Source organism: Hylobates moloch, unplaced genomic scaffold, assembly GCF_009828535.3.
Source record: "Hylobates moloch isolate HMO894 unplaced genomic scaffold, HMol_V3 SCAFFOLD_12, whole genome shotgun sequence".
NCBI lineage: Eukaryota > Metazoa > Chordata > Mammalia > Primates > Hylobatidae > Hylobates > Hylobates moloch.
This window is the reverse complement of record NW_026652287.1, coordinates 88,282,792-88,299,934: the sequence shown is the minus strand read 5'-3', so window position 1 is coordinate 88,299,934 and position 17,143 is coordinate 88,282,792. Positions and strand designations below refer to the sequence as shown.

Here is a 17,143-nt window from a genome sequence, read left to right as displayed (position 1 = left end):
CTGGCTTTGAGTTATTTTTCTTCTGAGTCCAAATACCTGCAGGGTGTGGTATGCAGCCAGTGCCAGTTTGGCTTGCAAAGACTTCTTCTTGGCCGAGTCTCCAGCATTTCCGAATGCTGTTCTCCCGTGGATGTTTTTCCAGTGTCACTGGACATGGTCAATCCTTAGGACATCCAAAGAAGACAGTAAATGGGGCCCACCTAGCACAGTTAGCTCATCATCCAGTAACTTGTTTTTGCAGTTTTTTATTTTACAATCTGGCATAGTATTGACATCCTTGCATTCCAAACCAGAGCTCATTAGAATGAGTTAGCCTTTGGTAAAATTTTCCGTCAATTATTATTATTATTATTTTTTGCCATGAATTTCTTTTAGTAGAACAGATTTGTTTTTTAAAATATGTAGCCTTGGTTACTTATCCATTTAACCCTACCAATAGGGAATACCTCCCTGGACTCTAGACCTGGTTCCTGCTTTTCTAGTTTCCAGTTTACATGTAAACATTTAATGTATATTCAGATTCCTAGTGGTCTTCTAATCTTTTGTCTGTCTCTGTTTTCTCTTTGCTCCAAACTGTCTTACCATACTAATCTTGGTATTTTACTACCATGTTACTTCTCTGCTGAAACATGTTCAGTGTTGCATCACCACTTACATAAGTAAGTCAAACCAGACTGAATTTATAGAAATTATCTAGTTTGCCCTCTTTATCTTACAGACAAGGAGTAGAACTTCCACAGAGATGATGCTATGTGTCTAAGCAGAAGCGACTTGCTGTGGAGTTCTGATGGTAGCACTGTTCCTACTGTACCTTACTACCTCCCATTTGACCTCCTTAGCTCAACATTTGGAGGGTCTCTCTCAAATGCAGTTTTCCTGGAATATTTATTGTCTTTTATCTGGTCTCCCTAACACACTATGAGCTTTCCCATTTCTTTGCCTTTGCATAAGACCCTTCCTCTATCTAGACTGTCCCACTCCCTTGCATTTAGTATTAATAGAAATTCATACTCATTCACATACCATGCCTAACTAAGCACTTGGTATTTTACATGAGTTATTTAATCCTTATAAATCCATCAGCTAGATTCTACATGATTCCCATGTGATACATGTAAAAATTTAGGCTGAAGTAGATGAAGTGACTTGCCCAAGACTTCTGAGTTAGCAGGTTGCAGGGCCAGGATCCAACCTGAGTTGTCTGTCTCCAGAACCTGTGCTATTAATCCATACATTAAATTCACTGCCTCTAAGGAGTATTTTCCAAGTTCCAGGCCATGGGCTCCCTCTACTCTGTAAAACTTTCCACAGTGACATATATCAGAGAAGCAGAATTTATTTCATGGTTATCTGTGCTTTCTGGAAGGTGAGTCAGTATACTACAGGGTTGAATATTTCCTACCCAAAATGCTTGGGATGAAAACTGTTTCAGATTTCATTTTTTTTTCAGATTTTAGAATATTTGTGGTTTTTTCTTTTTAATATACTTTCAACTATTATTTTTTATTCAGGGGCTACATTTGAAGGTTTATTACTTGGGTATATTGTGTGATGCTGAGGTTTGGGGTATGATTGATTCCATCACCCAGGTAGTGAACATGGTACCCAATAGGTAGTTTTTTTAACCCTGTCTCCCTGCTTCCTATCTAGTTGACCCTGGTATCTATTGTTGCCATCTTTATTTCCACGTGTATGCAGTGTTTAGTTCCCACTTATAAGTGAGAACATGCAATATTTGTTTTTCTGTTCCTATGTTAATTCACTGACAATGATGGCCTCCAGCTGCATCCGTATTCCTGCGAAGGACATGATTTTATTCTTTTTTTGTGGCTGCATAGTATTCCATGGTGTATATGTACCACGTTGTCTTTATTCAGTCCATTGTTGATAGGCACGTAGGTCGATTCCATGTCTTTCTATTGTGAATAGTACTGTGATGAATGTACAAATGCATGGGTTTATTTGGTAGAAGGACTTATTTTGGATATACACCCAGCAATGGGATTGCTGGGTTGAGTGGTAGTTCTGAATTCTTTGAGAAATCCCCAAATTTCTTTCCACAGTGGCTGAACAGTGTATATGCATTCCCATTTCTCTGCAGCCTCACCAGCATCTGTCGTTTTTTGACATTTTTTAAAATTATACTTTAAGTTCTGGGGTACAAGTGCAGAATGTGCAGTTTGTTACATAGGTATACACGTGCCATGGTGGTTTGCTGCAGCCATCAACCCGTCACCTACATTAGGTATTTCTCCTAGTGCTATCCTTCCCCTAGCCCCCCAGTACCCAACAGGCCCTGGTGTGTGATGTTTCTCTCCCTGTGTCCATGTGTTCTCATTGTTCAACTCCCACTTATGAGTGAGAACATGTGGTGTTTGGTTTTCTGTTTTTGTGTTAGTTTACTGAGAATGATTGTTTCCAGCTTCATCCATGTCCCTGCAAAGGACACGAACTCATCCTTTTTTATGGCTGCATATTATTCCATGCTGTATATGTGCCACATTTTCTTTATCCAGTCTATCACTGATGGACATTTGGGTTGGTTCCAAGTCTTTGCTATTGTGAATAGTGCCGCAATAAACATACATGTGCATGTGTCTTTATAGTAGAATGATTTATAATCCTTTGGGTATATACCCAGTAATGGGATTGCTGGGTCAAGTGGTATTTCTAGTTCTAGATCCTTGAGGAATCACCACACTTTCTTCCACAATGGTTGAACTAATTTACACTCCCACCAACATGACAGCCATTCTAACCCATATGAGATGGTGCCTTATTGTGGTTTTGATTTGCATTTCTCTGTTGATTAGTGAGGTTGAGCAATTTTTCATATGTTTCTTGGCCCCTTGCATATCTTCTTTTGAGAAATGTCTATGTCTTTTGCTTACTTGTTGTTTATGGGGTTATTTTTTTCTTGTTGAATTGTTTAAGTTCCTTATAGATTCTGGATATTAGATCTTTGTTGGATGCATAGTTTACAAATATTTTCCCTCATTCTGTAGGTTGTCTATTTACTCTGTTAGTAGTTTCTTTTGTTGTGTAGTAGCTCTTTAGTTTAATTAGCTCCCAATTGTCATTTTTTGTTTCTGTTGGAATTGCTTTTGAGTACTTAGTCATAAATTATTCCCCAAGGCCAGTGACCAGAATGGTGTTTACTAAGTTTTCTTCCAGGATTTTTACAGTGTGGAGACTTACATTTAAAAATTTAATTCTTTTTGAGTTAATTTTTGTATGTGTTGAATAGTAGGGGTCTAGTTCCATTCTTCTGCATATAGCTAGCCAGTTTTCCCAGCACCACTTATTGAGTAGGGAGTCCTTTCCCCATTGTGTATGTTTGTTGACTTTGTCAAAGATCACATAGCTTGTATGCATGTAGCTTTATTTTAGATTTCAGATTAGAGATGTTCAATCTGTATAAATGCTTAGAAAGTAATATTAACACAATAATTTATTAAGCAACCACAAATATCTACAACTTGACTTTCTAAGTTCTCTTCCAAATGTAATTAGAAGGAAACCAATGAAAACCAAGAATGTAATAATGGAAGACTGCGCTATAGGTAGATGTGCTGAGCCCCAGCACACAAAGCCAGGGTTTGCATCCTACCTGCACCAGTTACTCCTAATGCGTGTACCCTGGGGATACCAGTTAACCTCTCTGAGTTTCCATGAACTCATTTGTAAAATAAGCTTAATATAATCTCTCATGGGGTTGTGGTAGAAACTGTACATGAAAACTTGTTTTAAATTATAAAGCACGTTTCAAAAACAGTATTATTTTTCAGTCTCACCAGAAATTGAGTATCAGTAAATCAGCTTAACGAATAAATTACTTTATTATTATACACTGCCCTACCGCCAGTGGTAGAGTGTAGATTTCAGTGTTTTTGTCACGGAACTTCCTGTAAGCCTTCTTTGAACCAATATTTGTATATAAATTATTCATGAAATGGAATTGGTCAGCATACTCTTTACACATTCTTTACTTTTTAGACATATACTCAGATCCCACACTTTCTAAATACTAATCTAGTTGATTGTATTTTTGTATTTTTAAAATAATATAAATTATGCTTAAGAAAGGGCTAGATTGTTAAGCAGATTGTGTTCAGAATACTTGCCACTTCTTCCTGCATTTTTCTATCTGGAATGCCTTTAATTTACCTGGCTTATTCAAAATGAGATAGAATATTGCTGCTTAGTTGTTGCTTTCATACCTGCAACAGGTCTGCTGTGTCTTTGTCACTAGGTTTTACATAAAATGACTAGACCATTTTTCCTTTCAAAGATGAAGATGAAGATTAAGAAGAGAAAAGAAATTATGGAAGCTTGGTGGAAAGTTTGAGAGGAAGAAAGTTAAGTTTAAAGAGTAAGGGAGTTAACGCCAAAAATAAATGAACAAAAATGCCATCATGTCTAGTAGCTCAGATGTGTTTTCAATAAGCAGCAATGGAATGGACACTGTGGCTCATGCCTGTAATTCCAGCATTTTGGGAGGCCAAGGCAGGCAGATCACTTGAGGCCAGGAGTTTGAGACCAGACTGGCCAACATGGCCGCCTCTACTAAAAATACAAAAATTAGCCAGGTGTAGTGGTGCGTGCCTGTAATCCCAGAGGCTGACACATGCGAGTATTCCTTAAGCCCAGGAGGTGGAGGTTGGAGTGAGCCAGGATCATGCTACTGCACTCCAGCCCAGGTGACAGAGTGAGACTCTGTACCAAAAAAAGAAAAATAAAAGCAGCAATAATTCTAATATTTTATTTAGGGTGGCATGAAGAAGGTTGATGTTGAAGATTCAGAAGTGGAAAATACCTAGAACAAGTGCCCAGAGGGTGTAGAGTGTGAAAATATGTAGTGGAGCTAAGAGACAAGGGAGGCCTCTCAAGGGACCTGAGTTCTAGTCTAGACTTAACATGTGATGGCTGTGTGACCTTAGTCAAGGCACTTGACCCCTTCTAGCCTCAGTTTCTTCATCTGTTAAATAAAGACAATATGTCAGCGGGATCTGAGGATAAATTGTAATAATGCAGCCTAAGCCCATAGTGAGCACAGTGCCTAGCACATAGTAGATATTTGGTACGTGTTAGACACTGTTACTATTTTATGATTATGTGAACTTAGGGAAGAGGAACCATACTAAGTGCCTCAGTTCAGAGCTGAATGAGTGTCAGGTGGCATTACTGGAAGTAGGATGGTAGTAAGCACCATGAGATCAGTTACTACCTTAGCTCCCATCTGACTACTTATGCCCATGCCTAAATTCATTTATCAATAAATTGTTCTCAGATTCTAGAAGCTATTGACAAGACCAAGCAGAATCATACAGAAAATGTTATGGTAAACTTGTGCGAGATGACCTAGTCTAGCAAACATGCACATGATCTTAGTTTTCTATAAAGAAAATAAAGTTTTTGGAGACAAGATGAAGGAAAAAATAAGTCTACAAAGCAAGATAGACCCTTGAAGATGTAATGGTACAAAACTACTTTTTAACATATGTTATCTTAATACCCAATGAGCTAAGTCAGTTGTTGGCTAAATTATTCATCTGGGAATTTTAATGGTGATATAAGAGAAGGTTGGGGACCGCAAAGTTGCTACATTGTGTAGGAAGGAAGAGAACCTAGAACTCTGTAACTTACTAGGGTTATATGCCTCCAGTCAGTTGCCAGTATAGCTCTCAGTAAAGAACATGGATTGAGTGTTTATAATGTGTTTGGCACATTCATCTATCTTAATTCTAAATGACCATTTGACATAGGTATCTTGATCTTCATTTTATAAATGAGAGGAACCAACGTACAGAGTTTAGATTTGTCCCAGATTCCTTTGTCCCAAACCTATTGCTTATTCACTTATGCCAGAATGACTGATGTAAGTAAGTCAGACGTTACTTAAAGCCTTCAGAAGAACCTGGGCAAACATTTGAGACTTCTCAAATGTTCAGTCCAAGGTAAGAGAATTAAGTTACATCACAAAATGAATCTTTCTAAATTTTTCTTATAAAGCATTTGCATCTCATAAGTAGCATTGTTCTTGTGAAGTTTCACTGATCATTTTTTAGGTTCAACATAAAGTAGTAGTTCTCAAATTTGGATGCACATTGGAATCACCTGGAGGACTTGTTAAGTAAAGATAAGATTCAGTAGGTCTGGTATGGCCTGAGAATATGCATTTCTGACAGGTTCCCTATTGCTGGCACATCACTTTGAGGTACACATTTTGAGAACCACTGACATAAAAAGCATATATTTTATGATTAATCCTATGGAGGAACAAGTAGGAAAATAGTCCTGGAGGAGAATTCCAAGATCACAGGTGGAAGCTGAAATTCAGATCATGTTTCCAAAACTCAGTAGGTTATACCTAGCCAGGCATAACTGAATTTGGTAAAAGATTTGTATTATCACTTTTTTATTTTGAAGGATGCCTTTGATTACAGAGGGAAATCAAGGATTAAAAATCAATATACATGTAAATATTGAAATTCATTGGTAACTTTAAAAAGCACAACAGTTTTGTATGCTTTTCTCCAAAGCACTACAAATATGATTAATTGATGTATAAGAATTTTCTTATGGAATTTTTTTTTTGTCTCTGTAGGTGGCAAATCTTCCGAAAGACTATATGATAACCCTCAAATATGTCCCCGGGATGGATGTTTTGGTATGTAAACTACATTTCTGAGTTTCATTTTAGTAGATCATAGAAGAAATGGGATCATTCGTATTGAGATAGTACACTAGCTGCTATTTAGGAGTTTGCTTATTGTCAGGATTTGAAGAATTTATCTTTGGAATTTGACTTGCAGGTTTTTTTTTTCCCCTCTTAAGCAACTGTTAAACTTTATCGGTGATCATTTCGCACATATATCCTAGACCTGTATAGTTGTTCTTCACTATCCTTAGGGGATTGGTTCCAGGACACCTTCCAACCCGCCATCCTCCCCACTCACTCCACCATCAGGATACCCAAATCCTAGGATGCTCAAGTCCTTTCTATGAATGGCATAGTATTTGCATATAACCTATGCACATTCTTCTGTATACTTTATTTTTAAATTTTTATTTTTCACCATGGAAGGCACACTGGAACTCCTGTGTGTTCCAGGAGTTTAGTTCCAGGAATTTGGAACTAAATTAAAGTATTTCTAAATTAATTCTAAATTAATTCTAATACTGAATATAATGCCTATATTACATAAATCTTTGTTATACTCTGCTTTTAAAATTCATTTTATGTTTTCTTATTGTTTGAATGTTTTCCATCTTCTGTTGGTTGAATCCATGGATATGGAGGGCCATCTGTACTTCCAAAGTAAATACGATTATCTTCTTTAGACCTAGCCACAGATTTTCTCATTTTCTTTAAGCATCCCCCTAAAAAGGACTTGGGTGTAAGTTTATGTAAATTCTTTTTCATAGCTGACCTATCTCACTTGTTTAATTTGAAAACACGATTTGATTTACTAGCAGTGCAATAGATTCTTAGAACTTACAAGTGTATGTGTTTACTATTATAAATACTACTCTGTTGCTGAAACCAAGAAATTTTAATTATTTTTCTCATTACACAGTATCAGAATTCATACATTAAGAAATATTTCAAGCATAGAGGATAATATAATACCTGTATACCCGTCACAGAGCTTATCAAACCTTACCATTGTGCAATACTTGCTTCAAATATATTTTTAATAATGAAACATTACAAATGTAACTAATGCCCTATGTATGCTCCTTCTCCGTCTTCATTAATCCCCACTTTGTCTCTTAGTGGTAACACTTATTCTGAGCTGGACTTTTTCATTCCAATGTGTGCTTTCAGGGCTTGTAATGTGGACAGCATTCCCTGGTGTTATGTAGAGCAGGAGGAGCATTCTCTTATATGTTTACTGCAATGTATGCACCCATACATAAGACATGGAACTTTTTGAATATTGAATGATTTTATGTTAAGCTTCTATACTTTGAAGTTCGCTTATATCTTTCAACATGCTTTGACAAGTTGTTTTATGTTGACTCATTTCAACTGCTGTACTGTGTTTCTTGAGTAAATTTAAAACCATTTGAGTTACTCTCTTCTCTACAACTCTCATCTTTCCATAATCTACCAAAACTTATTATACATCTACTTTGTGCAAGTTGTTTTAGGTTTTGACCAATTTTTGTGGATCAGTCCATCAAAGTTGTTACCAATTTAAACACATCATTATGTGCTTGTGCTTAAAATGCATTTCAAAGACTACAAGGCTGTCATTTCAAGAGAATGTCAAAGCTACATTTCTTTTTATTAGTAAGCATTTTAGCATGAACTATCTGAAGTTTTTTTTAGAATTCCTTAGAACATGTATCTTCATGTTGAACCATTTATCCTCAAGACTACGTCAATGTCTATCCTATTGGGTTAGGGGGAATTCTCTGGAAATAGAAATGGAAAATTATTAGCAGCCTGAAAGTTAATTAATTTTATTATTTGATTACTTAGCAAGTATTTAGTTAGGAAAAACTAACCAGGAGCCAGCACTTTGGCAGACACTTGAAGAAACAAACACACATCAATTAGGCAATGATCTTTTGATCAAAAAGTTTAGTAATTGGGAAGGCAGGCAGGGGGGATTATGTGGCCTTTTTATAACACTTTTCTATTTGCAAAATGATTTCACATATTAATTTTCTTGGCTGATTAGAAAAACTCTGAGGAAGGCAAAATAGCTATTATGATTCCTATTTTACAAATGATATATTGAGCTTTACAGCTCAAAAGTATTTTGCCCAAGGTTATACAATTAGAAAGTGACAGTCTTAAAAAGAAACCCCTAGGTCATCAGACTCTTAACCCTGGGTTACAGAAAGTGAGGATCTAAATAATTACAATACTTAGGGAAAGTGTTTGAAGGGAAGCCTCTAGGTAATAAAGACCCACCCCAGATCCTTCCTGACTGCAGCAGCATTTAGAATTGTGATTGCCAAGCACTCAAAGATAACCTGCTGCTCTTTGAAAAACAAATGTTAAACTGAAAACAACTAAATAGAATTTTTTGTGCTGATATAATCATAGAATGTGCTAAATCATATATTTCAATGTCGGCTTGTGATAGCAAGAGCCAAGCTTGTGAAAATAAAGCTGATTCACTGCCACATATTTTGTGCTTGTTTCTGTAATTGAGAAAAGTCTACTATTATTTGATTCTGGCATGCTGTCCTGGCACAACTGGAGAGACACTGTTCTTCTTGGCCACCACTGTGGGCAAGAAAAACAAGGCCATGTTTCGAGCATTGGACAGAACCAGGGGTCTCACCCTTTGTTTTACCTTCGTTTTGAAATGTTCGTTTCTGCCAAGACCCGAGGAGTTTCCCAGTGGGGAGGCCTCTGATTATTTGCGAGTGGTCAGAGTCCCAGCTGCCTTATCTTTTGTCTTTAAACAATAGAGGGTGGAGTGGGAATGGGTGCCAAAAAGATTCTTTGGTGCCAAAGCAATAAAATTCTGCCCATGGGCGCTGGGCAGAAGAAAGCTCTAGAATAGAATACACTTTTATTTTTATTTTGCCTTCATTTTGAAAAAGAGCTAAATTCTCCTAGAAAAGGGAATTCACTTTTCCAAGGTCCTTCTTAGAAAATTACCTAGCAGATTCTCTCTCACAAATAGCAGGGTGTGATCAACCACTTAGTATTTAAATCTAACGATAATCACCAATGCTATTTTAAACTCTTTGAAACTATTATATTGCCGGACTGTTAAACTTTCCTTTAACTTCCTAACCTTAAAGAATACCTAGATATTTCTGGTCTTTTCCATTTATTAGTAATGTTATTATAGAAAGAATAAAAATGGCATTGCTGAATTGTTGCCACACATCTTCATTCATTTGAACTTCCATAGCATGACATAAACTGTGGGTTGCTTGTAATATTTGAGTTTAAAAATCTTCATTAATTTTTTAAATTTTTTTATTTTTAGCTATTATGGATACATAAGAGTTTTATGTATTTATGGGGTACACGTGATATTTTGATACAAGCATACAGTGTGTAATGATCCAATCAGAGTAACTGGAATATTCGTCAGCTCAACTTTATAATTTCTTTGTGTTAGGAACATTCCAATTCCACTCTTTTAGTTATTTTGAAGCAGACATTTTTATTAACTGTGTCACCTATTTTGCTACTGAACACTAGATGTTATTCCTTCTTCAGTTTTTACTTGAAGTATATATTCATCAGTTTTCTTTTAGTTTTTTATTTGCAAATAATTTTAAATTTACAAAAAAAGTTGTAAGAATATTTAAAGAACACCCATGTGTCCTTTAATCCAGATTCACCTATTTCATGTGTTTTTAACATTCTGCCTCATTTGCTTTATCAGTTGCTTTCTTTCTATGTATGCATGTGTGTTATATTATGCTTCTGAACTTCTTGAATAAGTTGTATACTGATGCATACATGGCCATTTACTCTTAAATACTTCAGTGTGTATTTCCTACGTAAAGGATATTTTCTTACCTAAACACAGTACATTTGCAACTTCAATAAATTTTACAATAATTATAGTACTTTAATCTATGTCTATATTTCAATTTAGCCTTTTTTTTTTTTTTTTTTTTTTTGCATTTCTTTTCCTTCGGTATAAGATCCTATCTAGGATCGTAATTCTCATTTTGATACCATGTAAATAATGACTCCCAAAGATACCTTGTTTTGGGAATATATTACCTGACATGGCAAAAAGGACTTTGCAGGTGTAATTAAATTAAGGATTTTTAGATGGAAAAGTTATTTTGGATTATCCAGGTGGTCCCACTCTGATTTACATGAGTCTTTATAAAAGGGAGGCATGAGTATCAGAGCCAGAGAGAGAGATTTGAAAATATTACACTGCTGGCTTCAAAGATGGAAGAGGCATTCACAAGCCAAGGAATGCACATGGCCTCTGGAAGCTGGGAAAGGCAAAGAAAATGATTTTTCCTTTAGAGCACCCAAAAGAAACACAGCCCTAATGAATACCTTGGTATTGGCCTATTCAGACCTATTTTAAACTTCTGACCTCCAGAACTGTAAAATAACAAATTTGTTCTGCTTTAAGCCACCAAATTTGTAGAACTTCGTTATAGCAGCAATAATAAGCTACTACATCCTGTCTCTTTAGTCTCCTTTAAGAGTTCCTCAGGCTTTCTTTGTCTTTATGGCACTGATATTTTTGAATGAGACAGTCCTCTCCTTTGAGAAAAGTGTTTCACTTTGCAACATTTGATTGATGTTTCTTAATGCTTCTGTAGAGCTTATGCAATTCAAGTGACAATGCTACATAAGTGATGATTTGTGCTCAGGTTACCACATCCAGAGGCACACAGAGTCCATCTTCTCCTCATGGTGCTGTTTGTTTTGATCATCTGGTTAAGATGTTCAACTATTTATGTATATTTACTCATTCACAATTTGGGGAGAGACACTTTAAGGCCATGTAAGCAATCCTTCTCCTTATCAAAGTTTCTCCCACGGATTTAGCATCTATTGATGATACTTACCTGAACCAATCTTTGCTATCATTGTCAGTTTTTCATTCAGACTTTTTAAAGGCACAGCTAAATGTGGGAGTGATTGGCAGCATGTGATGCCACTCTAACAATAAGGCTTCCAACCTTCTTCCCTCTTCAGTACCCTTCCTCAGGTATGCACAATTTCACTTCTTGGCTATTCTCATCTTCTTTTGCCTGGCCCTATTACTTACCTCTGGGCTCTTTCCATTTTCTTTGATACCTCAGGATTTATTATTTGATGTTTTGATTCTTCCTGAATAGATAGAGTGATTTAAAAAGAAATACATCCAATCATTTCGTTCCTCTTTTGTTATATTCATTGAATGGCTTTTTGTTGCTCTTAGGAAACAGGAAAAGGAGCTGCTTCAACAAGGCCTCCAAGACTATAGTGATCTAGCTGGGCACAGTGGCTCACGCCTGTAATCTCAGCATTTTAGGAGGCCAAGACAGGTGGATCACGAGGTCAGGAGATCGAGATCATCCTGGCTAACACGGTGAAACCCCGTCTATACTAAAAACACAGAAAATTAGCTGGGCATGGTGGCGGGTGCCTGTAGTCCCAGCTACTCAGGAGGCTCAGGCAGGAGAATGGCGTGAACCTGGGAGGTGGAGCTTGCAGTGAGCCAAGATCGCACCACTGCACTCCAGCCTAGGGGACAAAGCGAGACTCCGTCTCAAAAAAAAAAAAAAGACTATACTGATCTGACACCTTTCCATGTCCTTTTTCAGTCCTTTATCGTTACCAGTTCCTTGCTGCCACATAGCTTCTTGCCTGGCTTTCTCTATACCTGGAATCCTGATTGGTTCTTTTGTCTAGCTAACACCTGATTCTTTTAGATTTCAGTTTTGATTTTTGATGAAACCAAATTGTTCTGCTGGAAACTCTTTTCATAGCACTCCTCAGAGTAGCAGTTTTGGATGTATTTGTGGGATGATTTAATGGATAATCTTCCACCAATCTGTAAACTTCACGAAGGTAGGAACTATATTCTTTTTGCTCTGCATTAGATTCTCAGTGCCTCATGGATGCTCATAGGCATTTAATGAATATTTGCTGAAAGAAAGTGAAGAAAGGAAGGAAGAAGAAAAGTTCCCTACCATATAATCATTTGTAATTTCCTTGAGGCACAGATTTGAACTGAGTATAGTTCACAAGGTTATAATGATGAGGTGAGTGCCTATAACTCATCACACAGTATCTGCACTGCAACGTTATAATCTTCTTTTAGATACGTGTGAATTTTTAAAAATATTTTAGGTGTAAGAATTGTATTATGCAATTTTGGGGAATCACAGCTTCTTTAAGCCTTCTGTTCTACTGCTTTAATTGAGTTATTTTTGCATTCAACAACTTGCTTATTGTTCCCATTTACTAAAGGCTGAGAGCCAAATTCCTGAACCTAATGTTCATGACTCTCTGTAATCCTGCCCTACCCAAACCAACTCATCTGAATACCCATTATTCTCCAACACAAACTTGCCACCTCAGCCACATGCATCACTGCCTCCTAAAATCAATGCACCTGTTCTCAAAGGATGCCCTTTCTTCTCCCATCCACTTATCCACAAATTCTACCCACAGAATCACGCAATATCTTGGGGCGTAACCCATCTTAGTGGTCATCTCCTCCAAGGTCAGTTTAAGATTTCTCTTTCACACAAGGACATTTTCTGCTCTTTCAGCCCACATTTTCTCTCCCTTGTATCATTTGATCAGGTGAAATTGGCATCACATCTACTCTGTGCTGAGTGTTTTGCTTGATGCTGGGGCTTGGTGGTCAGCAATACTAACATTGCACCTGCTATATGGACCCTATCTTTTAGTTTATTATCTTGTGACTTCTATGGAATTTGTCCAGAGGCTATTCATCTTGGGTACATGATCATATATTGCTTACATAGAGCTTAATATTTTAAGTGTTATAGATTTGTCTCAAAGTATTCTTGTGAGAAATAATTAAAATACAAAAAATATGAGTTGTGGTGTGCGTATAATAACATCAGATACCACCATTATTATTTTGTTGTTGTGTTCTCTTTTTACTATATTTTGACTATCTACAGAGCAAGGTTGAAATCTTTTACTCCTGTGTATCTCCTCACCATTCTTTAGACAATCCAATGCATATAGTCGCTCCTCAAAAAATAGTTATGAATAAACATTTAACTCTTGGCAAAAATGCTAGATTTCCAAATCTTGAAGGAGCCCATCTTATTAGATTCCTGTGGTTTTCACTAATAGTAAAAGTCCCATTATTATAAGGACACTAAAGAATAGCATGTCACCTAAGGGCATGGGTGCAACAGGCCTCATGAAAAGACTGGAACCAGGATTGGAAACTATCAGTTTTTCCTTCTCCATCTCTGAATCTCTGTTTCTCTGCCTCATTCTATTTGTGCAGATTTTTTCTCCTTTGTTCCAGTCACTTGGTAGAATGTAACTGCCCAAGAGCTGCCAGATTTACATATTTCAATTTCAGCCCTACTCAGAGACTAATTATCAGTTTCTAATGATCAATACCAATTTTGGGGAGGAACTTTCTGATTGGCCCATCCAAGTCAGGTGTCTACCATCATCCAGCCAACTGTGGCTACAGGGAAAGTTCACTGTTTGTAAGCATGGATTCTGAGGCTCCACTCCTATGATGTGGCATTCTGTTTATAAAAATAGACGTCAGCCAAATAGACACTTGTAGTCAACTATTTATCTGCCTCGATCTCCCATGTAATAAGAAAGTATTTATTTAAAATGAATAAGCATAAAATGTTAGTTGAATGAATAAAATATGACATTAAATGCTATTTTAAGTAGTTCTTTTGTATACTGTACTACAGCATAGGGGCCCGTCTTCCTAATAAGTGATTATATTAAGATGCTGTTCAGATTATCTAGGCCATTATTGTCTGATAGAAATACAATAGAAGCCACATTCATAATCTTAATTGTCTGGTAGCCACACTAAAAAAAAATAAATAAAAATAAGCAGCTGAAATTAAGTATAATGAAATTTATTTAGCCCCATGTATCCAAAATATTGTCATTTTACCTTAAAATCAATCTAAAAATTATTAATGGAATGTTTTATATGTTTCATATTATTCAAAATCCACAGTGTGTTTTACACCTGCAACATATTACAGTTCATACACTAAATTTTCATTAGAAATAGTTATTCCATATTTAGATTTTTTAATAAAATTTACCATTGAGAAGATAGTCACATTTCTGTGTTTTCCAAACATACTTAAAAGTTTTCCAGCCTCTAAGTAGGGTGATATTATTGACTTTTCAATTTAAAGAAATTATAGTTAAATGAAAATTTTAGCTCTGCAGTCACGTTCAATGCATTTTGAGTGAGAGGAGCTGCGGATAGATAGTGGGATTCCCATATTGGCCAGCACTCATTAGACAGGCCCCTTTATTTTACAGATGGAGAAACCGAAGCCCTGAATAGATTTGCCTGAAATCACAAAGTGAATTGACAGAGTTGGGACTAAAAACTGGGCCTCTGGTTCATCATTGCTGCCCTCACTCCCCAAACCCCTGTGCTGTTCCTTCACTGTTCTATTTTAGGGCTGGCCTAGAGGCCATTTATAGGTCTGCCCTGGGAAATAACACATATTTAGAGTGCTTTGGTTGATTACCATCTTAATCAGATTGAGATTTCTACATCACTTTAATTCAAACAAGAAATGCAAAGTTAGATGCCTAAAGTGAACACTGAAGACCCAAATTAATTGTTTAGGGAGAAGACTAAAATAAATCATTACAAAACCCAGCTAATCCAAAGAGAAGTTAAGATTTCGGAGACTACACTGGCAACATGAACATGCAATATTTTGCAAAGTGCTTTTATAGGAAACTTTTAAATTTGCCTGCCCATGGAATATTTGAGAGTAGAATGTCAGCTTTCTAGCCACAACGATAAAAACCAAAAGAACAGTAAATAAAGTCCACAAATGGCAATTGTCATGATTCCTCAGAGAAATTTACCTTCATTGGTATGACTCTGGATTAATTGAAATGAAACAGAACGAACCATTTCTATTCCAAAGAGATTTCTTAATTGAGCCTAAGAATCGTGTCTGGTCCAGACGTGAGACCACATGGGTCATAGTGAATTCAGCAGAAAAAAACACTTCAGTTTTATGTGCTTTCACTATTCTCATGGCTGCTAGAACAAAATGAGTGATCGAGAATCCTGGTTTCTCGTGTTTCTGTGTAAATTTGTTATGTAACCTGGAACGAGACACTTCACTACTCTAGGCCTTGATTTTCCCATTTATGCAATTGGTGAGACTGGTCCTCAGTATTCCTTCTAGGTCTGAAATTCTGGTGATTCTGATGACATGGCTCTAGATTTTGATTGCTCATCCCAGAGGTAGATGCTGAAAGCACAAACAGAAAGGTACGCTTTGTGCCCTAGGCATGCATATGTCTAATTCCAGCAAGAGTGAAGTTTGACACGAATTAAAGAAAGTAAAACAAAAACAAACTGGGTGGTAATGCTGGTATTTAGATTAATCAGATTAGAAGGCTGGGTGAATACTCCTTGTGAATATTCTTAGAAACATCATCGTTTATGAGCCAGGCTTTTCTCTCTGAGAATCTCTAATTGGTATTTCACCAACTCCTGTGAAAAGAACGCTCTCACTGGGTAGATACTAGCTTTAGGCCCTATAAGAAAGAACATAGATATCTCTCTGTGAATAGCTACCAAATGGAAAGTAGTGTAAAGTGCCTCAGTGAAGAAGTGTTATAGTATTATTTTGTCTACTTTCAGCTTCTTAATCCATAAATCCTACCATGACTGCTTTTAAAGACTGTCTGTGGGGCAGGTACGGTGGCTCACGCCTGTAATCCCAGCACTTTGGGAGGCCGAGATGGGTGGATCACCTGGGGTGATCCTAGCCAACATGGTGAAATCCCATCTCTACTAAAAAACAAAAGTTAGCTGGGCGTGGTGGCAGATGCCTGTAATCCCAACTACTCGGGAGGCTGAAGCAGGAGAATCGCTTGAACCCAGGAGGCAGAGGTTGCAGTGAGCTGAGATCACGCCATTGCACTCCAGCGTGGGCGACAAGAGCAAGACTGTCTCAAAAAAAAAAAAAAGACTGTCTGTGCATCTAATACCAATGTGGAATAATGTGTCAAATTATTTCACCTCATAAACCAGCACAGTTTCTTGAATGAGGCAGGAGATGGAGAGGAGAAAGCATGCCAGAATTAGCAAATCCCCAGGATGATTTTAAAATACATGGTTTATTTCAGCCAGTTTCTCAAATTTACTGGTTCTGGAACTACAGAGATTCTGTATCACATATTTTGTGGAATTAATATATTACCTTTTAAAACTTTATGCTTAGTCTTAGAATGTGCATATATTTCTATTGTTGGTCTTTGGAAACAGTCATATTCCTAGTTATGTTTACAATACTTTTAATTTTATTCATTTTAAATTATATATTTTATTTAATCATTTAGTGAGATCATGATTTGGTGTTCATGGTACTTTAAAATTCCTAAGGAAGTTCACAGTTTTTAACTGAATTGTCAGTGGTAGTGAGATGCTAGCAGTCCAAGGATATTGATTCAATATCA

At 36.7% G+C, this 17,143-nt stretch overlaps 1 protein-coding gene across 2 annotated transcripts in view; it reads left to right on the top strand.

The window, feature by feature from the left end:
* KITLG (KIT ligand) overlaps window positions 1-17,143 on the top strand; it is a 90,375-nt gene that overhangs the window by 41,505 nt on the left and 31,727 nt on the right. For both annotated transcript variants that reach the window (XM_058425886.1, XM_032170871.2), the window contains exon 3: window positions 6,608-6,670. In XM_058425886.1, coding sequence (XP_058281869.1) covers window positions 6,608-6,670 — 63 coding nt within the window. The remainder of the gene's footprint in view (window positions 1-6,607; window positions 6,671-17,143) is intronic.